This window comes from Macaca nemestrina, chromosome 13, assembly GCF_043159975.1.
Source record: "Macaca nemestrina isolate mMacNem1 chromosome 13, mMacNem.hap1, whole genome shotgun sequence".
NCBI classification, from domain to species: domain Eukaryota; kingdom Metazoa; phylum Chordata; class Mammalia; order Primates; family Cercopithecidae; genus Macaca; species Macaca nemestrina.
In genome coordinates, this window is record NC_092137.1 from 75,148,189 (window position 1) to 75,175,393 (window position 27,205).

A 27,205-nucleotide genomic window follows, 5' to 3' on the forward strand; every position below is an offset into this window, starting at 1 on the left:
TCTCTGGGACTCAGCCTTTGTTTTTGTAAAGTAAAGAGGTTGGACCCAGCAGTTCCAGTCTGTTCTGCACATCTACTAGAACTAGTATGCTAGTCTATTTACACAAACACATCTGAGATCCTGTAATGGGAGATAAACCCTTGGTGTTCATTGGATGGTGTCTTAGTTCATTTTTGTGTTGCTGTAAAGTGGAACATATGTATATATAACAACTCAGCAATTCCACTTCCAACTATATGCTCACTGCAGCCTCTGCCCAGGTTCAATCGATTCTCCTGTCTCAGCCTCCTGAGTAGCTGGGATTACAGGCACCCACCACCACACCCGGTTTCACATAGTGAAACACCGTCTCTACTATAATCCCACCTACTATAATCGTACCTATAATCCCAGCTGCTTGGGAGGCTGAGGCAGACAGAATTGCCTGAACCCGGGAGATGGAGGTTGCAGTGAGCTGAGTTTGCGTCACTGCACTCCAGCCTGGGTGACAGAATGAGACTGTGTCTCAAAAAACAAACAAAAATAGATAAATTAAAAAAAAATAAAGTGGTCAGCATCAGGGCTTTCAAGTTTTGTTTTGTCAGTTGGGGGTATGAGTTATGGATTATGGCAGTGAAAATAGGTGACTCCTAAGTTGATACAGACTATCAAAAATGAAAATTCTCTGTTGTAAGCACCCTAGTGAAGTGCTGAGAGGAAAGGCCGAGGTGAAGTTGTGTTAGTGATTCCCTCCTATGTGGTCGCACACAGCCTGGGTGCCTGCCATTGCTGCGGGGGTGAAACTGCATCCCTCTTCCACAGAAGGCTCGAGGCATTTGCTCCAGGGACACCTGTTCAGTGCCACCTTTCTCAGAACCTTCGTTTCTCAGCCTGTTCATGACTAGTATTACTTTTCAAATCTGAAAAATCAAACCCCAGATCTAGAGGAAGCCAATCTTTAAATCCATAGCTTTCTAACTTTTCTGGACTATATCTTCACATCAAGAAACACATGCATATAAATATTTATATGAAAGGAAATAAATTTGGGGACCAGAATTTATTCTGAAACATGATGAAGTTGGGTTTGTCTTCTAGTCTTTAAGAAGGTTGCTAGTCGGAACCTACTAAATGTTTTTTACCTTGCAGTTTGAAAGCCACTGCCTTAAATGATCCTTGGCTCAGTTTGGTTCTAGATTAGCATTTCATTTCTCGCTGGCATGAAATGTGTAGTTTCAGGACAGTGTGGGGTGAGAGGTGAGAATCAGAATTATACGTTCAAATGGGTTTGAATTCAAGCTGTGTGCTCCAGAGCAATTTATGCTGTGATCCTCTATTTCCCTATTTGTGAAAAGGGGAAACTTCATGGGGATTGGTTTTCTGAGAATTAAGGGAGAATCAGATATGTGACTTTCTCACATACGCTACAAACACTCCTGCAGCCACAAACCACCACTGCAAAAGGCACGCTCATTGCCAAATTTACTAAGAAAAGGTATGTGAGTTAACCATCCTGGCTAACACAGTGAAACCCCATCTCTACTAAAAATACAAAAAATTAGCCAGGCATGGTGGTGGGCGGCTGAAGCAGGAAGAATGGTGTGAACCCGGGAGGCAGAGCTTGCAGTGAGCCGAGATCACGCCACTGCATTCCAGCCTGGGCCACAGAGCGAGTCTCCGTCTCAAAAAAAAAAAAAAGAATTTATCTGATGAATTGACAAATACACCTGTTTAATACAACCTCCATCAGAAAAGGGAATGCTTATACACTGTTGGTGGGAATGTAAATAAGTACAGCCTCTATGGAAAACAGTATTGACGTTTCTCAAAGAACTGAGAATAGAACTACCATTCCATCCAGCAATCTCACTATTGAGTATCTACCCAAAGGAAAAGAAATCATACCAAAAAGACGCCTGCACTTGTATGTTTATTACAGCACCATTCACAATAGCAAAGATGTGGAGTCAATGCCCATCAATGGACAGATGATGGGATAAAGAAAATGTGGTATATATACATAACAGAATACTGTTCAGTCTTAAAATAGAATGAAATAATGTGTTTTGCAGCATCATGGATGGAACTGGAGGCTGTTATTTTAAGTGAAACAGCTCCAAAGCAGACAAATACTGCATGTTTTCACTTATAAGTGGGAGCTAAAAATGTCTCCACATGGACATAGAAAGTGGAATGATAGACAACGGAGACTTGGAAGGGTGAGGGTAGGAGGGTGGGGGCATGAGGGTAGGAGGGTGGGGGGCGGTGTGGATGATGAGAAATTACTTAACGGATACAGTGGGTGTTGGATACACTGAAAGCCCTAACTTCACCATTGTGCAGTATATCCATGTAACAAAATTAGACTTGTATCTCATAAATGTATACAACTAAAAAAAAACCTCCATCAAGATAGAGAACATTACCATTACCTCAGAAAGTTACCTTGAGCCCCTTCCCAGTCAGTCCCTGTTCCTGACCCCCCAGAGGCAATCACATTCTATTTTCCACATATATCAGTGTTGCCTGTTCCAGAACTTCACATAAATCGACTCATACAGTATCTGTTTTTTATGCAAGTCTTCTTTTACTTTTCATAATGTGGGATTTATCTGTGTTGTGTCTATCAGTGTCTCGTTCCTTTTGGTTGCTGATTTCATAGTATGATTAGAATCTATGATATGAATATTGATGGACATCTGGGCAGTTTCCCCTTTTTGACTATTTGAGTAAAGCTGCTATGGACATTATTGTACGAGCCTTTTTGTGGACACGTTTTTAGTTTCTTGTATAATCAACTAGGAGTGGAATTACTGGATCATTCATAGAGTTTGGTATACGTTTAATTTTTAGAAAATTGCCAGACCTTTTCCCCAAATTGTTGAACCATTTATACTCCCACCAATAATGTATGAGAGCTCTGCCTGCTCCATATCCTCAACAGCATTTGTTGTCTGTATGCCCTTGTTTCTTTTTTTCAGTGGAGAGTTGATTAAAGAAAGCATTCATTTGTATTTGCCAGGAATCACACCATCTTGACCTCTCTGTAGGCAGCCCTAATCTATGCCACGACCCTGCGTGGGACTGTGGTACCAGTCCTAACACAGTTCTGTCAGGGGCCCCACCACACATAGGGGCTACAGATAAGGGCCTGGCTTTCAGAGGACATTTCCGTCTTAAAAGGGAATGCAGGGGCTGGGCACAGTGGCTTACACCTGTAATCCTAGCACTTTGGGAGGCCAAGGTGGGTGGATCACTTGAGGTCAGGACCAGCCTGGCCAACATGGTGAAACCTCCATCTCTACTGAAAATGCAAAAAATTAGCCAGTTGTGGTGGCGTGGGCCTGTAGTCCCAGCTACTCGGGGGGCTGAGGCAGGAGAATCTGGGAGGCAGAGGTTGCAGTGAGCTGAGATCATGCCGCTGCACTCCAGCCTGGGCGACAGAGTGAGACTCCGAAAAAAAAAAAAAGGGAATGCAGGAAGAATTGATAGCATTTAATGAGCACCCATGGTGTCTGTACTAGGCCATTTACATAAATCTATTTTACTCTCTACAAAAACTTTACAAGAGAGTCATTCTCACTTTAAAAATGAGGCAACCAAGGCTAAAAAAGGATTGATGGTTGCCAAGGTCACCTGTGGTCAGACGGTGACAGTTGGGATGTAAGCATAGATAGTCCTGACTCCATGGCCATAAGATTCACAGTTTACATTGGCTTGTGCCGCTGAACAAAAGTTTCTAGGGAAAATCAGATGATGATCTTTTTAAATGGATCCTAAATGCGAGTTGGCTTTGTATCATTCAAATAAGAAGCTCAAGTACAACCCAACTGAAAATGTGCCAGCCGCATGGTCTAACTTAGAAAAGAAGTATCTTTGTGGTGTCTTTATCACCCTTGTCTTGGCAAGATCGTTTGGATATAACTATGCCTCATGAGACAGAGCGAGGGTAAAGGCAGTGTCAAATCGATCATGTGACTCTTCTTCACCTCTGAATTGTGAATTATTTTCACAGGTAAGTATACCTCCATCCTCTAGCCAGACTTAACCCCTCTAGAGAGCAGGGAACCATGATGCCGATGGTAACGGTGATGATGGTGATGATAAAAATTGTAGACATCGTAAGTGCCAGGTACTGTGCTAAACGCTGTGTTTGAGCTATCTCATTTCTTACAGTCATCCAATGGTAGGTATGCTGAACTCTACTTCACAGAAAAAGAAAATAGATTTGGAGCAGTTAGGCAACTTGCCCAAAGTCACATAGTGAGCAAGTGGCAGCATTGGGATTGGAACTCGGCCAGCCGAATTGCTAATGCCTGGGCTTTTAAGCACGCCACCAGCGGCACATTTTATGTACCTTCCATGCTGCTAGCACAATGTATGGATTCTTCTCTTACTAACCCAGGCCTAGCTGTTCAGTTCATTCAACAGTCCTCTCCGAGTCTTGGTCCGCTGTGCAGCAGCAGTGTGCTACGCTGCCTCGTGCCCTGCCTTTGAAGAGTGAAAGTTGTGCTGGGGAGATAAGGCCCATGTAGACAAAACAATTAGAGATATCGGGCCATATAATGCAAGCACATGATATGATAAAGGGAGACTGGGCTGGTGATACGTTGCATGGAAGCTGGTTAAACCCGAAAGAAGCCCTTATCTTGGTTGCTCTGCATTATATTAACTACTGTACAGCGGAGACATACATCCAGAGCTAGCACACAGCAAGTTAATTAGTGGACTTACGTAGTCCAGGCAATATAAATTGAAGATTGTACTGATAGATAGCCTCAGTACAGCAGACGGCACTTAACATTGTCAGGCGTTGTGCCAAATGCCTTACACTTCCTTGCACTGAATCTTGACAAGGTGTGTGTGTGTATGTGTACATGTATATGTGTGTGTTTTCCTGTGTTCTCGTTCTGGGTTGTGGAGGGAGGTACTGACTAGAAGGAGGTTATCATAACCCTTTTAAAACAGATGATGAAATCTGAGTGTCAGATTTCTAATAAATTGCCAAAAGCTACATGGCTAATACATGTTAGAGTGGGATTTGACCCCAGGTCTGCCTGCCTAAAAAGCTGAACATGCTCAAAGCCTACACAATATTGAAACGTAATCGTGTTTTAACCCTTTGAAGAGTGGTTTCACATCTGTGGGGCTAATTACACCTCTCTGTGACTGGCGCCTATTTTGAACTTAAGAAACACTTCCTGGGTAAAAAGAGCACCAGAGTGATGCTTTCCAAGAGGTGTCCTAGGAGCTTTGGGGTGCTAGTCATGTGTTTTACATGTTCCACGCCTCTCCCTTCAGTTGGAGCAGCTCTGTTTTTCTCTATTTTACGTTGTGGTATTTGGTCCACCAATTTTATTTGGAAATAAGCATTCTGTTGCGTTTGAAAACAAATGATGTAGAAGATCAGCTCACTCCATTCCTAGTCTGTACCAGACACCAGCATTAACTGTGATTCAATGCCTTTAATGACACGGAGTATTGAATACTTCTGTATGGCTGAGCTCTTGAATGGTGGCCGGCATTGCATTGTAATGGAGTAACTGGAATCCTGGGGGTTAAAAAGAGGCTGCCAGGTGTGGTAGTGATCATGGCGATTCTGGGTACATGGAAAATACATGCCTTGAGACCTGTGTCTTGCCTCATTACCTGCTTAGGACTTGGAGATGTATCTTTTTGGTCCTCGTTTCATTTGGAGTATATGCCATACATTCTCAGAGCAGTCCACTGTTGTGTGCTAGCAGGTGCTTGAAAACTAAAGGAAGAAAACAAGATCCCCTCAACCCAGAGTCACCCCATAGAGAATGATTGGATGTTCAGTGCAGTTACCTGGGGCCACTGGAAGTGCTATTGTAGGGCAGGAAGGGCAGGTCCCTTTAGGGGCATTAAGTTATAAATATAGGACTGGTTCAGGAACTGAATGTGAAAGTATGCGTGTGTGTCTTTGACCCACTCCAAGTTTATGGCTGCGTGCCTCAGGCATTGAGTGACAAGGAAGAGCTGGAGGCTGTATGGTTGGATCAAATACAGTCCAGCATTCTGATTCCTGAGCCTCTCCCAGTTTTGGCATTGAAAGTCCCATGTCATAGGAAACCCCTCCATCCTGGGCAAACTGGGATGGTTGGCCACCCTCCATGGCCCTGGAGCCCATGCCCTCACTGCTGCTCAGCTCAACTATGGCAGCAGCCCCTGAGCTGCCTCCCTTGTGCTGCTAGCCCTGCCCTCCACAGTGCCGTTAGTCACTAGAGCCCTTTTGGAAACAGATTTGACCTTCTTAAGAATGAAAGAAAGTCCTTGGCAATGGTATTTGCTGTGCGCTTATAGCCATGTCACGTGAGCCCTATGTTGTAGACACTCTGGACATGCCATTTTTTGGCACCCACAAATTAGTGCCAATCGTAGTTATACCAAACCTCTGTCCTGCCTTGCTGGACACCAGAGCATGCCACAAACCTCCACGGCCTTGACGGGGAGAAAGGGAACAAGTACCTTGATAAGATCTATTAACGGAGGAATAATTACTGTGTTTCTTCTTTGGGTTTTTTTTTTTTCTTTCTTTTGAGACAGAGTCCGGCTCTATCGCCCAGGCTGGGATACAGTGGCGAGATCTCAGTTCACTGCAACCTCCACCTCCTGAGTTCAAGTGATTCTCTTGTCTCAGCCTCCTGAGTAGCTGGGATTACAGGGCCACGCCACGATGCCCGACAAATTTTTGTATTAGTAGAGACATTAGTAGAGACATGACCACCATGTTGGCCAGGCTGGTCTCAAACTCCTGACCTCACTAATCTGCCCGCCTTGGCCTCCCAAAGTGCTGGGATTACCAGCATGAGCCACCGCATCCGGCCTGTGTGTTTCTGTATGTTCACATACAACATAGTCCATGTTTCATGTAAGCGTCACAACCGCTGTAGAATCCTGTTCTACAGGTGAGGTGAGAGAGCCCTGCGATGTGCCCACACCACACAGGTAGTGAAACCGCTGAGCTGGAATTCAAAACGAGGCCTGCCCACCTGTCTGAGGTCCAGTGCCTCACCACTGCTCTGTGGGAGCCTCTCATGTGTGGGCATTAGGAGAGGGTCCATCTCAGGATTGCCGAGTCACAGTGGTAGGCCTGCCTCACATTCCGGGCTTGGAAGGAATGCAGTCCTTGGCTATGGTGGTTGTGGCTTCCTGTGTGTGTGGAGGAGAGCCGCAGGGAGGAGAGGTGTCAGGGAATGTGTGTTCCAGAGGAGTCCTGTAAGCAAAGCAAGAGAGGACCTCCCTCCTGGGAACAGGGTTATCAGCAATACTTTATTATTTGTGTTTTCCCTTCAGTCCATCAGAAAATCCTGCACACCACCCGTTCTTGCTGGAGCGGTGGCCTCTGGTGAGTCCAGCTGGGCTGGCCTCGGATGACGACCCACCGGGGCAGCCTCGCTGCCTCAGTCCCCTGTGGTCACTGATTCAGCGGATCGCGTGTATCCTGGACTTGAGAGTGCTGATGAGGCAGTTCATCTTTGATATCCCTTTCATCCCTCATGACAGCCACCACATTGCGTTTCCTAGAATTTGGCTGAGTTCCCACTACCGGGGAAGGCTCAGAGCTGGAGTGTCTGGAAAAGTCAACCATGGCCATGAGGCAGGCAGGCTAACCCCAGATGAGGGCGATGTTGCTGTAGTTAGCCCGCAGCTGTAGCTAGGGGTGGGGCCACCTCTAGTCACTGGGCAGGAAATGGAAAAGTAGTGCCCCTAAGGAGGAATGCTGTAGTCACTGGAGCTGATTCCAGTGACTTTTCTTGGACAGGTTTCTGCAATCCCTTCTGCTGTCGTTGGCCTGGGACACTCAAGTGAGGCTGTGGGACAGGGCTTGCCGAGAGCCCGGAGAGAGAGTACCTAGTACTTAGTGAGTATGTCCTGAGTTCTTGGTCCTGCACCACAATTGTCTAATTTTTCCCCTCACAGCAACCCAGTGAGACGCGATGTTCCCATTTTAGAGATGAGGCAGCTGAGGCTCAGAGGCTCAGGAACTTGCCTCTGCTGGAAAGTGGCCGGGGTTCTGGAGCAGGTGATTGGACTCCAGATCCAGAGCCAGTCTCCGTGTGTCACGCTGCCTGACACACTTCTGCCTGTGTGGTCTCTGGTGGATGATATCTACCCTTTTTCCCCTTGGGACCCTGGGGACTGTGGGTGATGCTCTCAGGGAGCTGGGCAGATGTGGCTTTTCTCAGGGCCTAAGTGCTGGAGGTGCTGAGTGGAGCTGGGTATAAAACAAACATTCTTGGGTTACTGAGTCAGAGCCCCTCCCTGACCTCTGACCTGTTCCGCTTCACTTCATTGCTGTTCTCCCACCGGGAAAGGGGTTGAGTGTTGACAAACATGCCAATAAGTGAACCCCTGGGGAAATTAATTGCCTTGCATCCTTTGAGAAGGTCGTGGCAGGGCAGCAGAAGACTGGCGGTGCTGCTCGCGGTTGGCAGTCACCTGGGGATGCGCCTTGCCTGCTCCACCAGCCCCTGTCCCGCTGCAGGCTCCGCGCCTCTTCAGCGCTTTCATTCTGTGCCACACAATGGGGCCCTTCCCCAGAGTCGGTGGTGTTATTACCCAGGATCTGGATGTTTCCTGTCTACACTGCTGTTTCCTGGAGGGTAGGAACTGCACCTTCCCAGTGACGCATGACAGTCTTCACCCATCTGTGTCTGTGGCTCCTTTCTGGAGTCTCACTTGGCCTCTCTCCTGCTCTCTCAGAGCTTTTCTGTGGCATGAGTGACCTGACTGTTGTCGTACATACACGCTCTGGGGTCAGCATTCTCTTGCATTCTAATAAGCCTGAGATCCTTTGAGGGGCCACTTGCTTGGCTTATTCACCAGGCCTCTTAGTTTGTAGTGAATTGGACCTCATTCCACTCCATTGCTTGACCCCTTTGATCTTGCTGCAGGACATGGGCCTCACAATATGCAAACATTAGAAAGTAAATTTAGTACTGCAATTGCAGTACGCAAACATTATATGCAAACATGATATACAAACATCAGAAAGTAAATTTAATACTGTGATCGCAGCTCGGTGTTCTGGGGGTAGGAGGAACAGGATGGAGCATGGACCCCTGGCATGGGGCTTGCTGAAAGCACTGAGGAGATAGTCAGCTCTCAGGAGGGGTGAGCACATCGTTGGATGTAACTGTCTTATTGTTGATTGAATTATAAAAGTAATGTATATGTGATGGAATACTACTCAGCCATAAAAAGGAACAAATTAATGGCATTCGTAGCAACCTGGATAGGATTGGAGACCGTTATTCTAAGTGAAGTAACTCAGAAATGGAAAACCAAACATCAAATGTTCTCACTCATAATTGGGAACTAAGCTATGAGGATGCAAAGGCATAAGAATAATACAATGGACTTTGGAGACTCAGAGGAAAGGATGGGAAGGGAGGGAGGGGTTTAAAAAAAACTACCCCGTGAGTTTCTGGTTTTAATAAAGCTCTTGAGAATTAAAAAAATAACAATAATGTAAAGGTGTATGGCATGAAATTAGACTATATGTAATGTCTGTAGAGATAAGTGAATCCCACTGGCCACCCCTTACCCACAGATATTCCTGGAGGGACTTGGAGTTTTCAGTCTTGGTGGTTCTGGAAGAATTTTGCCCAAAATTAATAGTGACCTTTCCTTTCTCTGCAGAACACGGAGAGTTCCTGGCTCTGGACCTTGGAGGGACCAACTTCCGTGTGCTTTGGGTGAAAGTAACGGACAATGGGCTTCAGAAGGTGGAGATGGAGAACCAGATCTATGCCATCCCCGAGGACATCATGCGAGGCAGTGGCACCCAGGTATGACCCTTCTCTCAGGGCGGCCCCTGGTGACAAAAACTTCCTTGGGATGTTCTTTCTGCAGTTTCTCCAGCCGCTCCCAGTGTTTGGATAGGCAGTCATCCAAGACACTTGTGGATGCCAGCACAGCTGTAAGGGCTCCCTCTCGGCCCGAGCTCAGGCTGTTCTGGTTGTATTTTATACCCAACATGTATTAAAAGGAGTGACTAGAGAAGAAGCATTAAATCCAAGTAAGGCGCTGTTCAGTGTTGTCACATCTTGGGCCTCAGGACTTGGAAGAGTTCAAGCCCTCTGACTCCTGGTCTGCTGTTCTCTCTCCCACACAAGGCTCCCTCCTGGGAAAGGAATTTCTGACCATGAGTAGAACACGCGGGGGAGATATTTTTAGACTCATTTTGTCTTTGGGGTGGCCTTGAGGTAAACCTGCTTTCCTCGTTATCATGCTGGGGTTGGAGAAGGGAGGCTGCTTCCCTAGGGCTGTGGGCATTTGAGCTTTACCGAAGTTGTCACGTGTCTCCAGTATAACATCAGGAGGGACACAAAGGGTAGAGGCCCTTCCACTGCCTCTCCTATGCCTGCACCAAGCTGAGGTAGTAAAGAGGTTGGGCCCTGTATTCAGGCACTCTAGCTATGTGATTCTGGGCAGATGATAGGGCTTGGCAGAGCCTCAGTTTATTCATCTGTAAAAAGGGATGATAGTATACAGATTGGGGTGTAGATTAGAGGAGATGATACCTGTTAAGTATTTGCTTAGTGCTGGTGCATAATCTAGTGCCCTGTTTTTTCACAGGGGTTTTTTTTGTCTCTTTATCTAATAGCTTCTTGTGCTATCACTCTCTGTGGCTAGTAATTGCATTGTTCCCTATTGGGGGATATGGTTGCCTTTTTTTCCCATTGCCTCAATCTCCTGCCTTGGGCCACATCCCCCAGATGATAAATATAAATATTTAAGAAACAAGACAAGACAAAACCAACAAACAAAATAACACCTGAAGTTTGGCTGTGATTATGTAAAAGACTTGTAACTTGACAGTGATGTGTTAGGTGGATTTTTAAGTTTTACGAGAACAACACCCTCCCTGTTGCTTGTACCCTGACAACATGCAGGGCCCAGGCACCTTGCAGTCCCTGCAGCACCATCCTTAGAGCCTGGCAAGGACAATGAAGTGCATCTCTGCCAATTGAGAAAAAGAATCCATTTTAAACATTCAAGATGCGAGTGAAGTTTTTCTTGAAAAATTTAACCTTAAATTTGCTCAGACCACCTAGTTAGAGAGTATCAAGAAAATCTACTCTCCATGCAATATATAAGCAAAACATTTTAGTCCGGATTAAAAACAAAAAACAACTATGAGACCCACCTTGAAGAACATTAAAACTGCTGGGATATTAGAAAGATTTTGAGTAAGTGGAAAAAATGCTATCTAAAAATGAAACAGAAAGAAAACTAGAAGAAAATATAGGTATCTTTGACCCTAAGGAATAGAAAGACTACTATGTACCTAAAAGCAGCAGAAAACGCTTGGAAAAAAGGCTGAAAGGAAGTTCACTGTGGCTATTTTAGTGATGGAATTACTGGTGCTATATTTTCCCCATATTTCCCCCCCTTTTTTGGTATTCGGTATCAGTATTTTACTTAAAGGAAAATAAATGGATTGTAAAAATACAATTTAGTTGAAACCAAGAACAAATGTTGAAATCCCAAACTTGCAAAGGTTTTTGAAGAATTGTGAACCTGGGCAATGGGGGTCCCTGGGTAAAGTCTGTCGTCCGGCACATTAACTTCTCCTGAAGATCAGTGGATTGCAAACCTGAATATCAGCCACTTAAGATTTTAAAAGTATATCTTGTGGAAAGGGAAGTGAGCAGGTTTTCAGACCAGTAAGGAAAAGGAAACCATTTTAACTTCATAAAATGATGCCCTTTGAGCCTTTTTATGACAGGAAGGTGTTAACTCTTTCTCTGCATCTCACCCTTAGATCCTCCTCAAAGAGGATGAGATAGTCTTTCAATTCAAGGAAGCAGAAGGTCTCCTCTTCTCACCTGAGAAAAGATGTAGGTTCTTTGAACCCAACACTAGCCAGTGGAACTTCTTGCAGCAATGGAACTGTCTCCTGCCTTCCCTGTGCAATGTGATGGGCACTGACCCTGTGACATCGAGCCCTTGAAGTGTGGCTGGTGTGACTGAGGAACTGAATTTTTAAGGTCTTTTATTTTTTTGAAACAGTCTCACTCTGTCACCTAAGCTGGAGTGCAGTGGCACCATCCTGGCTCACTGCAACTTCCGCCCCCCAGGTTCAAGCAATTCTCCTTCCTCAGCCTCCCGGGTAGCTGGGACTACAGGTGTGCACCACCAGGCCCAGCTAGTAGAGACAGCTAATTTTTTGAATCACCATGTTGGCTTTGAACTTCTGACCTCAAGTGATCCACCCGCCTTGGCCTCCTAAAGTGCTGGGATTATAGGCAGGAGCCACCACACCGGCCTGTTTTAAAAATTCTAATTAATTGACATAGCCACAGAAGGCCAGTGGCTACTGTATTGGGCAGAGCAGTATTTAATGCTTCTTTGTGGCCTATTTTTCTCTACCTTCCTATATTAGGAGCGCAATTGGAAAGAAAGCAGTGATCAGAGCTGGGGGAGGAGAAACCCTTTTGCTTTTCCCCCTTCTAACCCCCTCTCTTTGCACAACTTCTGCAACTCTCTCTCTCTCTCTTTTTTTTTTTTTTGGATAAAAACTATTTGTACTAAAGATCATTTTGACCAGAGTACCAGGAAGAAGGTGCTGGAAATTTGTTTAATATACGTATCATATAATTCAACTCCAGTCACCTTCCCGACAGAACAGAATTTGCTGAATATTTCCCTATTTTCATGTTAAAATACTTGAACTCTGTTCAAGGGAGTTGGCTCACCTGCACTGGTGATCCCCATGGCAAGAGAGCCTTGTCCTCCCCAGCCTTTGCTCTTGAAAATGTTTTGGTTTGGAGGTCGAAGGTTCATCCTCAGCTGTTGTTAACTTTGCATGGGATCAGACAGAGGGACAGACAGAATGGATGCGGGAAGTTTAGTTAGATCTGGCCATCTTCCAGATTGTGGTGGCCTTGTCTTCCTGGGTCCCTCCTGCTGACCATACCCTAGGCATCAGGAGAGCCAACAGGTCTGTCAACTTCCCTCTCCCAACCTCTCAGTTCCTTTATAAATGTAAATACTTTCTGTGGTTTGGCATAGTGGTTCTCAAACTACTGTTCCAGGATCACCTGGAGGACGGAAGCCTTGCTAACAGATGAGTGGGTCCCGCCCCCAGAATTTCTGCTACAGCCGGTCTAGGATGGGCCCTAGACCCTAGAATTTCTAACATGTTCCCAGGTGATGGGGCTGAGGTTGCTGTTCCAGGAGCACACTTTGAAAAGCCATGGTTTAGTCGAATCTAAAGGATAGCTGTCCTCTTACCCACCTTGGCTTTTAGATTTTGCCATGTAGTCAACCTGGCCCTTGGAATCTGCCCAGCCTCTTTGGCTTGTGCTTACTTTTTACACCAGAATGCCTCTGGTCTCAGCCCTCAAACACCTAGAGGGGTCAGCAGCTTCTCTTTGAGGGTGTAGGCGGGGGCAAGAAGGAAGTCAGGAGAGTGTGGGCTTTGGAGCTGATTGAAAGCCTGGTTTATTGTGAATACTGCTTTTCTAAGGCTTAGGAGCTCTGGGTCCTACACAGTGAGTGTATGTGGTCATGGTTGTGAGGCTGCTCACCCACAAAACGCTATTTATTTCTCAGCGCTCTTCATGAACTTACTGGATGTTCTGTTTAGAAAGTTAGAAAACAAAGATAACTTCTTTGAATTGCCCTCAGATTAGTTTTCTAGAATGGAGAAGAAAATGTAAAAATTGCTTGTTTTTGTTAGGTTGGTTCATAGAATGCCAACAGACAATGTTGTCCCCGCAAACCACCCCCCACCCCATCACCAGAGACAGGGATACTAAAATACTTCTTGGCAGCAAGATAGGCTGGCCTTTCTGGTACGGTCATCAACTGGGCATCCATGTCAATGGGTTTCTGACAGGGCCACCAAAGAATGTTCTGTTCCCAGGCAGGCAGTGACTTTCTGATTAATGTTGGCCATGATTTCCCCTACCTCACAGGGTTATCTGGACAGCAGTTTAGATAAATGGCTTAAGGAGAGGACAATATTTAGTGGGCAAAAACTAATGTTAAGGCTTTATATGTATTGCCTCATGTACTCCTTTTCATAACTCCATGAGGACAGGTCCAGTTATAATTCCCCTTTTGGTAGATGAGCAAATGAAGATATCAGAGGAGATAATGGGTTTTGCACACATTCAGCTAGTTACTTGCTGAGCCAGAAGTGCACGCCCTTAATCTCTATGCTGTTTGACCTCTCTGCTTACCACCCTGTCATGTGTCCTTAGCTGTTTGACCACATTGCCGAATGCCTGGCTAACTTCATGGATAAACTACAAATCAAAGACAAGAAGCTCCCATTGGGTTTCACCTTCTCGTTTCCCTGCCACCAGACTAAACTAGACGAGGTAAGATGGGCTCTTTGGACACTTTTGTTGCTTCACTCTTGGGGCTGGGAGGGCCGAGAGGGACTTCTGAGCCACCTGCTGTGGTGTTGGTGGTAGCACTGGAGGATTGTGGAGATGAAGTTCTGCCTTTCTGGGTGACTGTGTATGTCAGTGTGGGGGCTGGTGAAGAAATATTTGGGGGGTTGGGAGTGCTCTTTATCACTCTGTCTCCCACACACATTGCACAGTATCCTTATCCCATCCACAGTGAGAACTCAGGAACTCCCCAGTCTAAAGTGTTGTGATAAAGACCCTCGGAAGAAAGATGCTTGGAGAGTTACTGATGTAAGGAAACTAGTACAGTCATGTATTGCTTAACAATGGGGATATGTGCTGAGAAATGCTTTATTAGGTGATTTCACTTATGTGTAAACATCATAGAGTGCACTTACACAAACCGAGATGGTACAGACTACTACTACACACCTAGGCTGTATGGGACAGCCTCTTGCTCCTAGGCCACAAATCTGTATAGCATGCTACTGTACTGAATGCTATAGGCAATTGTGACACAGTGATATCTGTGTATCTAAACTAGGCAATAGTAACTATCGAGCTCTATTATAATCTTGTTACCACCACAGTATACACAATCGGTCATTGACTGAAACATAGTTATGGGGCACATGACTGTGTCTTATAGTGACGGTTGTCCTGAGTTTCTTTTTCCTAGGCTAGCCAGGAAGTAATACAAATATTCAACCACGACTTTACCCCAGTGGCAGAGGTCTCTGCCAATGACGGAGGTTTGAGGGGTATGGTGTGAGTTTCAGTTTTAGTGGGAAATCAGTATTCACTCCTTGCTCCTTTTCCAGAGTTTCCTGGTCTCATGGACCAAGGGATTCAAGTCCAGTGGAGTGGAAGGCAGAGACGTTGTGACTTTGATCCGGAAGGCCATCCAGCGGAGAGGGGTGAGTGGGGTGGCAGGAGCTTGGGGTCTGTGGGCTTTTCTGGGTCCACCCTGAAGACTCCTTGAATGTCCTTGACTCATCATGATCTGCTTTTGTGGAGCTTAAGAAGAGGTTCTCATTTCCCTGACACAAGTACTCAATAATTTTGCATATGATCTGCTGCTTTGGGGGTTTTTAGATTATTGCAATGGATAAATAATCTTAGCCTTGGCACAAGAAAAACTCTTTAGTTCTTAACCTGAAGAAGACTTGAATATCATTTCTAAGTAAGAAAGTTGGAATGATGTTGACATGGGAGTGGAATGGTGCAGAGAGAGAATCAGTTAAAAGTCTTATTACAGGAGGAGTTCTGGGGAGGGAAGGGGAAAGAGAGAGTGAGAGGGAGAGGGAGAGAAGGAGGAGGTGAAAGAGGAGGAGTGATGTACAGCTGGTGTTAGGAAAGTTGCCCTCTGTGATTATGAAGGTCAGAGCCCTCCCTTTTATCTCCATAGGACTTTGATATCGACATTGTGGCTGTGGTGAATGACACAGTTGGGACCATGATGACCTGTGGTTATGATGACCACAACTGTGAGATTGGTCTCATTGTGGGTAAGCGAATACTGGGCATGAGGGCCGGTGCTGGCCAAGAGATGGGGGTGTGGGCCGGAAAGGGAGAAGGGGCCCATGGGTTGGTTGTTCCTTTGGTTCATATTAGAAGATAATGGTCCAATCACTTTGGAGAGCTGAACAGGGACTCATGGAGTTGGGGGTGGCAGAAGATTAGACCATGTATTGTGATGACCCCAGAGTCTGCAGTGAGAAATCCCAGCCACCCTGGCTGGGCAGTCTCGGGACAGTAGTGTAAGAGGGAAGAGGGATGGGAAGGGGCTGGAGCAGGTGTGTGCATAGCCATCCCTTGTTTTGGCAGGCACGGGCAGCAACGCCTGCTACATGGAAGAGATGCGCCACATCGACATGGTGGAAGGTGACGAGGGGCGGATGTGTATCAATATGGAGTGGGGGGCCTTCGGGGACGATGGCTCGCTCAACGACATTCGCACTGAGTTTGACCAGGAGATTGACATGGGCTCGCTGAACCCAGGGAAGCAACTGTGAGTGGGCCTTTCCTGTGCGAGTGGCTTGGAGGGGGCCTGGAGCTGAGTTTGGGGCTGGTCGGGGCCAGGGGGTTGTTTCTTTACAGTCTTACATCCCCAGAGGTGGCCAAGGCGGCCACTGGTCATAGGAATGTCTGTGACTATAAATTGCTGAGAGGATCTAAAACAGAGAGCAAGCGGATACACCAGATTATAGCTAATAATGTGTGTCCTTCACAGGAGTCATTTTAGAAGGTTCTATTCTGAGTGTAAGTGGGTGGCCCTGTTCTTTCTTTCCACCTTCTATTTGTAAATTGTCCATGGGGACTGTGAGCCACCTAAGAAAAGTTGTGTTGAGGTGGCCAAGATTGGGGTCTCTGAAAGCTCCTTTTTCGTAGCTCCAACTCCATCACTGCCCAGAGGACAGGCTGACAGCTGGCTGCTCATTGCTGGTCTCTGGGGTCCCAGGGCCTCCTGCTGCAGCTGCAGGCAGACCCATGGCCTCGGGAGACATTGGCTGAGGAGCTTCCTTGGCCTCTTTCCTTTGGACATTGGATGGACTGGAGGAGGGGCTTCTAGCATTTTAGATCCTGAATATTGTATTCTCCAGCCTGGCCTGCCTTTGTTTTTAGTCACTTTTATCTCTTACAAAACCTTATTTCACTTTCACAAACATTTGCCAAATGTACGTGTGAAGGTCTTGAAACAGGAAGGTCTGAAGCAGTTGCAAAATATTTTGAGCAATACAGATCATCGTTTGTCTTGTGATTGTTGTAGAAAAGCTTTTCCTGCAGATCTCTACCTGGAGAGGAAAATTGAACCCTATAAACCAAGTCAGTGGTGGGTAACCTTTTTCTTTCCAGGAGAGTGCTTGCTTTCTCAAAGCATGGTTTATTTATCTAAGTCACAAGCTTCTTTCACATGTTGAAATGAGTCCTTTACTCGGACTTTCTGAGGAACATACTGGTTGTGTCTGCCACGGCTGATGAGAGGTTTATGAGCTGAAAAATCACTCGGTGTCTGCCTCCGCGAATGAGGCACACCCAAGTCATTCCGAGGAACTATAGGCCCTTTCAAGTGTCAACAGACAAATTTGCCAGCCAGACCATGACAACACACCCCCGGCTTATCCTCAGACACCCACCAAATTGTCATCCATGGCAGCCCTGAAGTCACCGTAGGCAATTTTTGCCCCCTGTAATGTATTTCCAAGTAAGTATCTTCCAAATGTTGACTGGAACAAAGTGTTTTTAAAAACTAGAATAAAAACTTATAAAAAATCACCCATTATAAAAAACCACCCACACTTGGGAGCCCCACCGGGCCCAGCGCACCCCCCACCTCACTCCCCACAGCTCCCGTAGAACCAGCTGTGTGGGAGAAGATGTTGGGGCCGACATGGAGTTCCTTACTGTTGAAGCCAGGCTCGCATCCACGCTGGTTTCCTTCTCCTGAAGTTCTGCCTGTGTGGGTGCACTAACATCTTGCGCGCTGTCATCTTCGCAATTTTGCCGGCTCTCAGCTAGCCGCCATGCTGCTGTACTTGGTCCTGGGTCTTGAGCAGGCTGCTTCCTGGAGGCCTGGGTTTCCTCTCCGAAAGGTAACCTTGGAATCCCTTTCACATCTCAGTCCTGGGCCCCCTCCTCGCCGGGGCTCATCCTAGTTAGTGGCAGCAGGCCCAGGTGCCTTCTCTAAGACAGGTTCTTTCTCAAACACCCAGAAATGGGCCTTTTGCCAAAAAGAATCACCAGGGCTTGGTTTCCTCTCAGTTCTAGCCAGAAAGTCCAATTACCAAAGAAAACAGTGCCACCTAGTGTTGAAAAATTAAATCACCCGACAGCGCTGCCGGTTTGGGGGCCGGCCCCTGCCTTTTTAAAACATGCCTTTATCTTGTCACCTGCCTGCTCAGAAGCGTGTTTCACTCCCAGACCCCTGAGACCTGTCATTCAGAGCTCTTAGCCCAGTGCGGATTTCTCTGTCCCAACCTGCCTTTATAATGTTGCCCCATCATCCCCTGGCCCGGGTGGTTTTCACACCATTTTCCTTGGAGCCCATGAACATCTTGCAGGGGTGGACAGTATGAGTTGATGAATTTCTAGGCCTGTGCCACATATTTAATCAGATTGCCATTTTCTCTTGTAAATAAATATTGGGCTATGTAAGATTTTAATTTTAAAAATTATTTCCTGGCTAGAGAAGATTTTTAAAGATTACCACCCTATGCATAACTTTACTTAAATACAGGCTGTTCCAGAATGTTCCATACTCCCTGGGTGTTTCATTTGGCTGTTTAAGGCTCATTTATTCTTCTCCATAGGTCAAGGCCCACCAGCCTGCAGGGACAGCCCAAGTCAGCCACCCTGAGCTGTCACCTCTCCACATATCTTACTCCTGGGCCATGCAGCACACATTAACCCTTAGTTGTAAAGTTTCACACGTGCACATCTTGCTTCAACAGGGACTTTATGTTTTTGGTTTGTATCTTCCGGCAGGTTTGAGAAGATGATCAGTGGGATGTACATGGGGGAGCTGGTGAGGCTTATCCTGGTGAAGATGGCCAAGGAGGAGCTGCTCTTTGGGGGGAAGCTCAGCCCAGAGCTCCTCAACACCGGTCGCTTTGAGACCAAAGACATCTCAGATATCGAAGGGTGAGCGTCTGGCCAGCCCCCTCTATTCACTGGGTCACCACAAGAGTGGACGGGTAGTTGGGGAATGAGGAGGGGGCACTACCTTTTGACTCTTCAAGTGTAGACTGCAAGAGGGTCTCACACGACATGGACCATGGCAGGCCTATGGCTTCACTTCACTTACCAGTCTCCACTCTTGTCGATTTCGAATGTGATTGCTACCAGTGACGCATGGTGCTGGGAACGGTGGTTGGCCTCCATATGCAGGGACTTGGGCTGTTGCACTGGGTTTAAAGCTGTAGGATCCCAGAGGGCCCCTGAACGACTTCCCTGCATCTGCCTCCTTTTCCTTCTCCTGAAGCTCTGACATCTGATTCCCTATTGGCATTTCTCAAAAAGGACTCTATCATGACCCCTGCTTCATAATAGAAAGCTAGGTCTTTGGATGGGCCAGAGATATAGCTACCCAATTAATTCTAATAAGCAGAGCTGGGGCCTGCATTTTCACAGCCCAGCAGGGGCGAGAGTGAGGATGGCTTGATTTTTGTTTTTTTTTTTTGTTAACAATATCCCAAGAGTTGGGCGGGCCTCGTTTGCTGTTCTTGAGATTTCCACTTGTAGACTGAAGAAGTCCTGGTGTTTCAGGGACCAGATGGTGGAGAGGAGGTGTCTTTGGAGCCAAATGGAGCAGTGGAACAGTTCGAATGACTTTGTTTTAAGGGGAAACTCTTGAAGGAATGGGGCCTACTTTTTGCTATACCCCAAGGTGATGCAAGTACCCCCAGGTGATACAAGATTTAGTTCCCTTGAGAAGGGTGCTAAGGTTATAGCACTAGCCCCTTACCAACTGTCTTTAGACACAAGCTAAAGCAGTGCCAAGTCCATGGTGAAATGCAATAGACTCCGACTGCTTTAAGAGAGAGAAACCAGGTGGGCATCACAGCAGGGTTCACATGTAGAGAGTGGCTGACAGCAGAGACACTGTCTGTCTCCCCTAACACAAGCAAATGTAGCACAAACTCTCACACAACTCGGTGGTAAAGCACCAAGAACAGGGCCTTGTTTTTACACAGCACATGCATAAGAAATACTTGTTTTTCTCAACTCGCTGTGTCTCTGTGTGCGTGTGCGTGTGTGTGGGGCCTCTGGGAGAGGAGCCTCAGGGTGGCTGTACTGTATTTTGCACCCTCTTCCTCCTCCTCCTGCCCCGCGCAGGTAGACTGAGCAATGCAGAGGGATTCTGTCCCCACTGGGCAGTGAATTTGCTGGAGCTAAAGGGCTTCCTTACCACTCTGCAACACACACGCTGGCCACAGTGGGTCAGACGTGGGCCTACATGCTGTCTTTCTGTTTCCCAGGGAGAAGGATGGCATCCGGAAGGCCCGTGAGGTCCTGATGCGGTTGGGCCTGGACCCGACTCAGGAGGACTGCGTGGCCACTCACCGAATCTGCCAGATTGTGTCCACACGCTCCGCCAGCCTGTGCGCAGCCACCCTGGCCGCCGTGCTGCAGCGCATCAAGGAGAACAAAGGCGAGGAGCGGCTGCGCTCTACTGTTGGGGTTGACGGCTCCGTCTACAAGAAACACCCCCAGTGAGTCAGTGTGCAGGGCCTGGAGACGCAGAGTTCCTGGAGCACCTGGGGCTGAGTGACTCCTCATGCCAGCTCCATTTTGCATTTCAGGGGCGGTGTGGCGGGACCATGGAGCTGAGGGTCTTGGAATAAAAGTTCTCGCCTGGGCAAGGGGGAATGGGAGGGAGTCATATCTGGCACGGGTGGAGGTGATTTCTGAAGGCTACCAATGACTCGGGCTCTCCGCAGAGCTCCTCTGGCTGCTGGGCACTCTCTTTGCCATCCTCTTTTTTATGCGTTATTGTTCCTGTCTTTACTCTTAGAATTCTTGGTGATTCCTGCAGGTGCTATGTCCTCTGCCAGGGGCCACCCCAGCCCAGTGGGGGTTACCAGCTTCTCTGGCTGACCTTGGTATTAAATTGATCCTGCCCTGTCCACATTTTGATCCCTCAGGTCATAGGTACCAGAATGTTCACATTTCAGCTGAGACCTAGAAGATGGCTCTCTTTTGTGCCCTACTTATTTCCCCATCATTTTCACCTCATAAGAATGCCAGGTCAATGTGCCTTCGTTTTCTTAACTGGTTGGTGCAGGAGGACTCAGCCCTGAGATTCCCTGTTCCTACTCAGTGATGCAAAAACTTGAGTGTGCACGTGAGTCATGTGGGGACCTTGTTAGCAGGCAGATTCTGATCGGAAGGTCTGGGGTGAGCCTGAGATCCCGCATCTCTCACAGCCCCCAGTGAGGCTGCAGCCCACAGATCACACTTGGAGTAGGAAGGCCCTGGAGACCATGACTCCAAGTGGCCACTACCCAGAGAGTTCCTGGCTGAACACACCCATTGTCTTTAGCTGTGCAGACACCTTTGGGATCATTGGCAGAAACTGGCTAAAGAGAAGCTAAAGTCCAGAAGAGCATCTCTAGCTTTTAATTTTGGGTCTTTCCCAGACAGCAGCTAGTGAAATAGTGATGGAACAAGACAAGTAGGTGGCATCAGAACCACCTCATACCACAGGGCTACTCCAGCAAAGAGGCTGATGGTACCATGTTGGGCAGAGGAGCAGTGGCCAGGGGGCCTTCTTCAGTGAGGAAGAGGAGGTCTTGTGTGACTGCATGTAGGGGACAGTGGCTTATTAGAAGGTCTTTTCCTTTCAGTGGTGGGGGTGAACCAATCCCAGTGGTCATAGTTGATATGTTTTTCTAGTGGTTCCTAACTTGGGAGAGTGGAGAGAGGATATTTAGGGCAGCACCCACTCCTGCAGGTGCTTTTTGGCATTTGGGCTAAGGCGGTGGGCAACTGTCTAACCATTTGCACCATTGACCCTAACCATGGACACCTGTCTCTTTATCCGCCCTGGGGAACTACAGTTTTGCTAAGTGTCTACATAAGACCGTGCGGCGGCTGGTGCCCGACTGCGATGTCCGCTTCCTCCGCTCCGAGGATGGCAGTGGCAAAGGTGCAGCCATGGTGACAGCAGTGGCTTACCGGCTGGCCGATCAACACCGAGCCCGCCAGAAGACACTGGAGCCTCTGCAGCTGAGCCATGACCAGCTGTTGGAGGTCAAGAGAAGAATGAAGGTGGAAATGGAGCGAGGTCTAAGCAAGGAGACTCATGCCATTGCCCCCGTCAAGATGCTGCCCACCTACGTGTGTGCCACCCCTGATGGCACAGGTATGCGGCAGGGTTGCCACCTGGCTCACATGGTGGGCCTTTGTCCTAGTGTTGATGCCCTGGGAGGACTCCCTTAGCATTAGCATTGGACATTTGAACCAGAACACATTTCTTCAGCTGTATTACTAGGGAGTTCTGATCTTTGATAAACTCAGACAAGGTGCTCCTCTGCAAATAGTAATAATAGTCAATACTTATTCAATACTAACTGTGTGTCGAAGCACTTTATGTGTATGAATTCATGTAATCTTTGTTAACTTAAAAAATATTAGCAGTTAATTTTATGTATTGACCTGTGTTTGACAGAAAACTGAGGCGCAGAGAAGTTAAGACACCTGCCTAAATTCACGCAACTAGAAAATGTCAGAGCTGGGATTCAAACCCAGGAGTTCAGGTTCTAGAATCTGCTCCTGCAATCACCATGTTGGTCTGAGTCAGGGTTGGCAAACTATGGCCCATGGTCTGAATGTGGCCCACCACCTGTTTTTGTACATAAGGTTTTATTATTACACAGCCATGCCCATCTTACCGTTGTTTTACACTGTCTTGGCAAAGTTGAGTGGCGGCAGGAAAGACTGCGTGACCCACAGAGCCTGAACTGTTTGCTGTCCAGGCCTTTACAGAAGAAGATTTCTGACCCCTGCTGTAACTCTCGTAACCTCAGAAATGGTGGTCTTATTCCAATTCAGAGAAGATAGTCGATGAGCAGGCCAGCATAGCACAGTTGGTAGAGGTTCCAGAGACAGAGACTGGGATTTGGTCCCTGCTCTACCCTGTCCTGGTTGTATGGCCCTGGGCAAGTGATTTAACCTATCAGCTGGATCCCAATCATCCTTAAGAGAGGAATGCAGTGTCTTCCTCTCAGGGCTTCCTAAGGATTGAATCAGGACTGTGTGTGAGGCATGTGGCACATTGTAATTGTCCAACAAGGGAGGGTTTTCTCATTTTAAAAGATTTCCCTTCAGCTTCCTTCACGGAGCTGGACTCTTCTGTTCCTTCTGTATTCTAGAATGTAATATAAGCTGGCATTTGATGAAACAGGAATGGTGTATTTGGATAGTTTTAAGTGTACTGTCTCAGCATTCCCCATGTTCTGTCCCAACTTATCACCTCCCTGGGCTTACTTTCCAGAGAAAGGGGACTTCTTGGCCTTGGACCTTGGAGGAACAAATTTCCGGGTCCTGCTGGTGCGTGTTCGGAATGGGAAGTGGGGTGGAGTGGAGATGCACAACAAGATCTACGCCATCCCGCAGGAGGTCATGCATGGTACCGGGGACGAGGTGAGCAGGGCGGCGCCTCCAGGAGGGGGCCCCTGGTGGATGTCACCTCTTGCCTTCGAGAACAGTGCTTTCTCTGCTTATCTGTGACCCTGGGGAGGGCTAGTTGGACCCAGGGCTCCAGCCTGGTCTTGACTCAGGTTTGTGCCTGAGCTTGCATTTCTTCTGGGTGGAAAGAAACATTGAGGTCTTGCGTGGGCCCTGCTGGGGGCAGCCTGCCCTGCCCAGGGCCCCTCCCTCAGTGTCCTAACTTCTCCCTGCAGCTCTTTGACCACATTGTCCAGTGCATCGCAGACTTCCTTGAGTACATGGGCATGAAGGGCGTGTCCCTGCCTCTGGGTTTTACCTTCTCCTTCCCCTGCCAGCAGAACAGCCTGGACGAGGTAATAACACCTTCCTGGAGGGCTCCCCTGAGGGCTTTATTGACTCTAAACCAGCCAGGTATGGAGCAGGGGAGAAAGTTGAGCTAAGACTAAGGAAAGAAGGACGTGAGTGACTAGTAGTGGGGAGGGACCCCTCGATGGGAATGAGTAGGTTGAGGCTGGTGGAGGTTAAGTAGGTGAGCTCAGTTGTGACAGCCTTTGGGGCAATGATGATGATGTTACTCAATGTTAACAACTGCCCGGCATGGTGACTCACACCTGTAATCTCAGCACTTTGGGAGGCTGAGACAGGAGGATTGCTTGAGGCCAGGATTTCAAGACCGGCCTAGGCAACATAGGAAGACCCCATCTCTACTGAATATATCATTTTTAAGCACTTACTTTATGCCAGGTACTATGTTAGACTTCTTATGTGCATTATCTCATTTAACCCTCACAGCAACCATGTAAGAGACGTGTTTGAATACCCATTCTACAGAAAGGAAAATAAGCCCTACAGAGGTGCTGGCTATCTTGCTCCAGGTCATAATAGCTTGGGACTGGCCAAGTCAAGATTTGGATTCTGGGTTCCTGATGTCTGAGGCTGTGCTCTCAGTTATGCTGTGGGGCTCCTGAGGCCCTTGTTATGGGATCAGGGCATTTTCATGCCATCTCCTGCTGTTTGGATACCCAGGCTCTTCTCCGGTCTCATCTTTGCTTCTCACTCCTCTTCAACTTACCTTGGGTGTGAAGTAGGTGCGTGAGGATCTGGCACTCCCGGATATTCTGGACATGAGTGCCCCGAGAAGTGGAGAACTGAGTAGGCAGTGCTGGATCTGCTGCTGATGACTGGTAGACCTGAGCATTAGGTATCAGGAGACTGTTTTTAAGCAGTTGTGTCTCCGTCTCAGTCATGAAGAAGCGCATGTGCACGCTGCCGGTGTGTGGTATGTTGCACATGCCACTGCTAGGCATAAAAGGCATGGCTCCTACCTTTAGATGCTTACAAACAAGCTGGACTGACGAAGCAAGCTCAGAAAAGGAAGAGCTGCTGTTTGGAATGTGGCCCTAATGGGATGGATACTGAAGCCCCCAGGACAGGTAGTGAGACAGATGTTGTTAATCTGAGTGCACACCTGGGGGACATCAGGACTTGGAACAAGTCAGAAGAATGAGTTGGTGGGAAAGAAAAGCGAGCAGGCTGCCCAGTGTGGACAGGGGCATGTAGGTGGGAGCAAGTGACAGAAAGAGCTGGGCCAGCACAGAAAAGCCTACCCCAGTGACAAGGAAAGACCAGCATTTCCCATAGGGTCCCTGCAACAGTGGCCCTCTACTTGCTTCACTGAGTTCTGTAAATGCTTCCTTCTCCTCCTTATCTGAGAGAATTCCCCATGTGCACTAGTGTAATTAAGGTTTTAAGAAGTTCTGCAATAAAAACTCTGCTTAGTCTGGTATTTCTCAACACCTATTAATATTCATCTAGTGTTAACCAGACCAGCATTGCTTTATGCCTCATGTGGACAAATACTTCTGTACTATTTAATGGACCATTACTTTATGATAACACATATTAGAAACAAACTTGTTCAATAGTGAGATAATAGTTAAATAAATTCTGACCCACTTATTGCCTAGTATCAGCCACTAGTTATTTGTAAGAAATTTCAATCACATGAAAAAATACTGGTATGACTAAAAAGTTTTAAAACTATTTTTCTTTAGAAATGGTAATCTCGCCGGGCGCGGTGGCTCAAGCCTGTAATCCCAGCACTTTGGGAGGCCGAGACGGGCGGATCACGAGGTCAGGAGATCGAGACCATCCTGGCTAACACGGTGAAACCCCGTCTTTACTAAGAAATACAAAAAACTAGCCGGGCGAGGTGGCGGGCGCCTGTAGTCCCAGCTACTCTGGAGGCTGAGGCCGGAGAATGGCGTGAACCCGGGAGGCGGAGCTTGCAGTGAGCTGAGATCCGGCCACTGCACTCCAGCCTGGGCTACAGAGCGAGACTCCGTCTCAAAAAAAAAAAAAAAAAAGAAATGGTAATCTCTTTATGATATAGAAAAATATAAAATACAATTAACGGGATGATAAAAGCTTAACACTCCAGTGTATATCCTCTTCTAGACTTCCTACCGAAATATTTTCTAGTAGATACTATCTTAACTTTTCATGCCAACAGGGTATATATTTATTTACATATTTGCCAGGGAAACCGGAAGGTGTGTTAACTGTTTCTGAATTGTGAGATTCCAGGCCATTGGATTAGGTTTTATTCTGTGTTCCAGGTTTCTGTGAGGAGCACTTGTTAGGTCTAGAGCCGTAAAAATTAAGAGCAAATAAAGCAGAAATCATTTCTGCCTGTGGGCTCTGGCAAGATCCTTCTATGACTGGGAAATCCCGCCAGTGCAGAGGCCCCCGGGCTTAGAGGCCCTAGGGCTCAGTGGCCCCCCAGCTGTGTTTCCCAGCTGCTGGCCTGGGGTGAGCCTCCCCAGCTGTTGGAGCTCCACTTGCCTTATCAATAAGGATCACCTGAAATAATGTTATTTGAACATTCTTTAAATACAAACTTTCGTCAGAGATATGAAGCTAACTTGTGGAGAGCTGGGTAGAGATAAGCACACACTTGTCTGGTCGTGGGTGTGCCAGCCAGGTCTCTGAGGGTATGCGCTTTGTTTTCTGAATCTTCTGGGATCTAAACACAGTGTGACACCTCCAGGTTGATGTGAATGAAATGCCAAGCTGATGGGCTGAATCCCTTAGCAGGGCCTGAAGAAATCATGCAAATGGGTGGGTTATGACCACACAGCTCATTTATGGAAGCCGAGCTCTTGGGTAAGGGGTCTGAAGCCCTGAGGCTTGTTTCCTGGTGGGCTGTGGCAGCAGAGAGGGCATCAGGGAATAAAACCCAAAGCATTTTCCCCAGGTTCAAAGCCATCATGCATCTGCTCCCAGAGGACCATATTGAAGGCAAGGGGCCACTGAGGATGCTGAGGAGGAGCCCGGAGTTGTTTTTCTCAGTGAAAGACATGGGGTGGTGGTGAAGCCTAGCTGTCACCCAGCTGTGGGCGAAGCACTTGTTCGCCAGATGGTGGAGTTTGAAATTAGGAGAGGTACACCGACCCTTCTGATGTAAAGGATAGGGACAGAGCAAACTGCTTTGCCCAGTGAGCAAAGCAAGCACACAGGAAGAAGTTGCACAGCAGGGGCAGCTGCATGGTGCTTATGAGCCCATTCATTGGGGTCGGAGGGCCTCAGGGTGCATCCTGCTTCTCTCTTCCAAGCTGTAGGCCTTGAGCAAATCACTCCAGAGCCTCAGGTTCTTATAAAGT

At 47.4% G+C, this 27,205-nt stretch overlaps 1 protein-coding gene across 2 annotated transcripts in view; it reads left to right on the plus strand.

The window, feature by feature from the left end:
* Window positions 1-27,205, plus strand: part of LOC105465311 (hexokinase 2) — a 55,240-nt gene that overhangs the window by 21,900 nt on the left and 6,135 nt on the right. For both annotated transcript variants that reach the window (XM_011713717.2, XM_071076968.1), the window contains exons 3-12: window positions 9,646-9,794; window positions 14,220-14,339; window positions 15,194-15,289; window positions 15,781-15,880; window positions 16,200-16,383; window positions 18,858-19,013; window positions 20,351-20,584; window positions 21,932-22,236; window positions 23,368-23,516; window positions 23,777-23,896. In XM_011713717.2, the coding sequence (XP_011712019.1) occupies window positions 9,646-9,794; window positions 14,220-14,339; window positions 15,194-15,289; window positions 15,781-15,880; window positions 16,200-16,383; window positions 18,858-19,013; window positions 20,351-20,584; window positions 21,932-22,236; window positions 23,368-23,516; window positions 23,777-23,896 (1,613 nt within the window). The remainder of the gene's footprint in view (window positions 1-9,645; window positions 9,795-14,219; window positions 14,340-15,193; window positions 15,290-15,780; window positions 15,881-16,199; window positions 16,384-18,857; window positions 19,014-20,350; window positions 20,585-21,931; window positions 22,237-23,367; window positions 23,517-23,776; window positions 23,897-27,205) is intronic.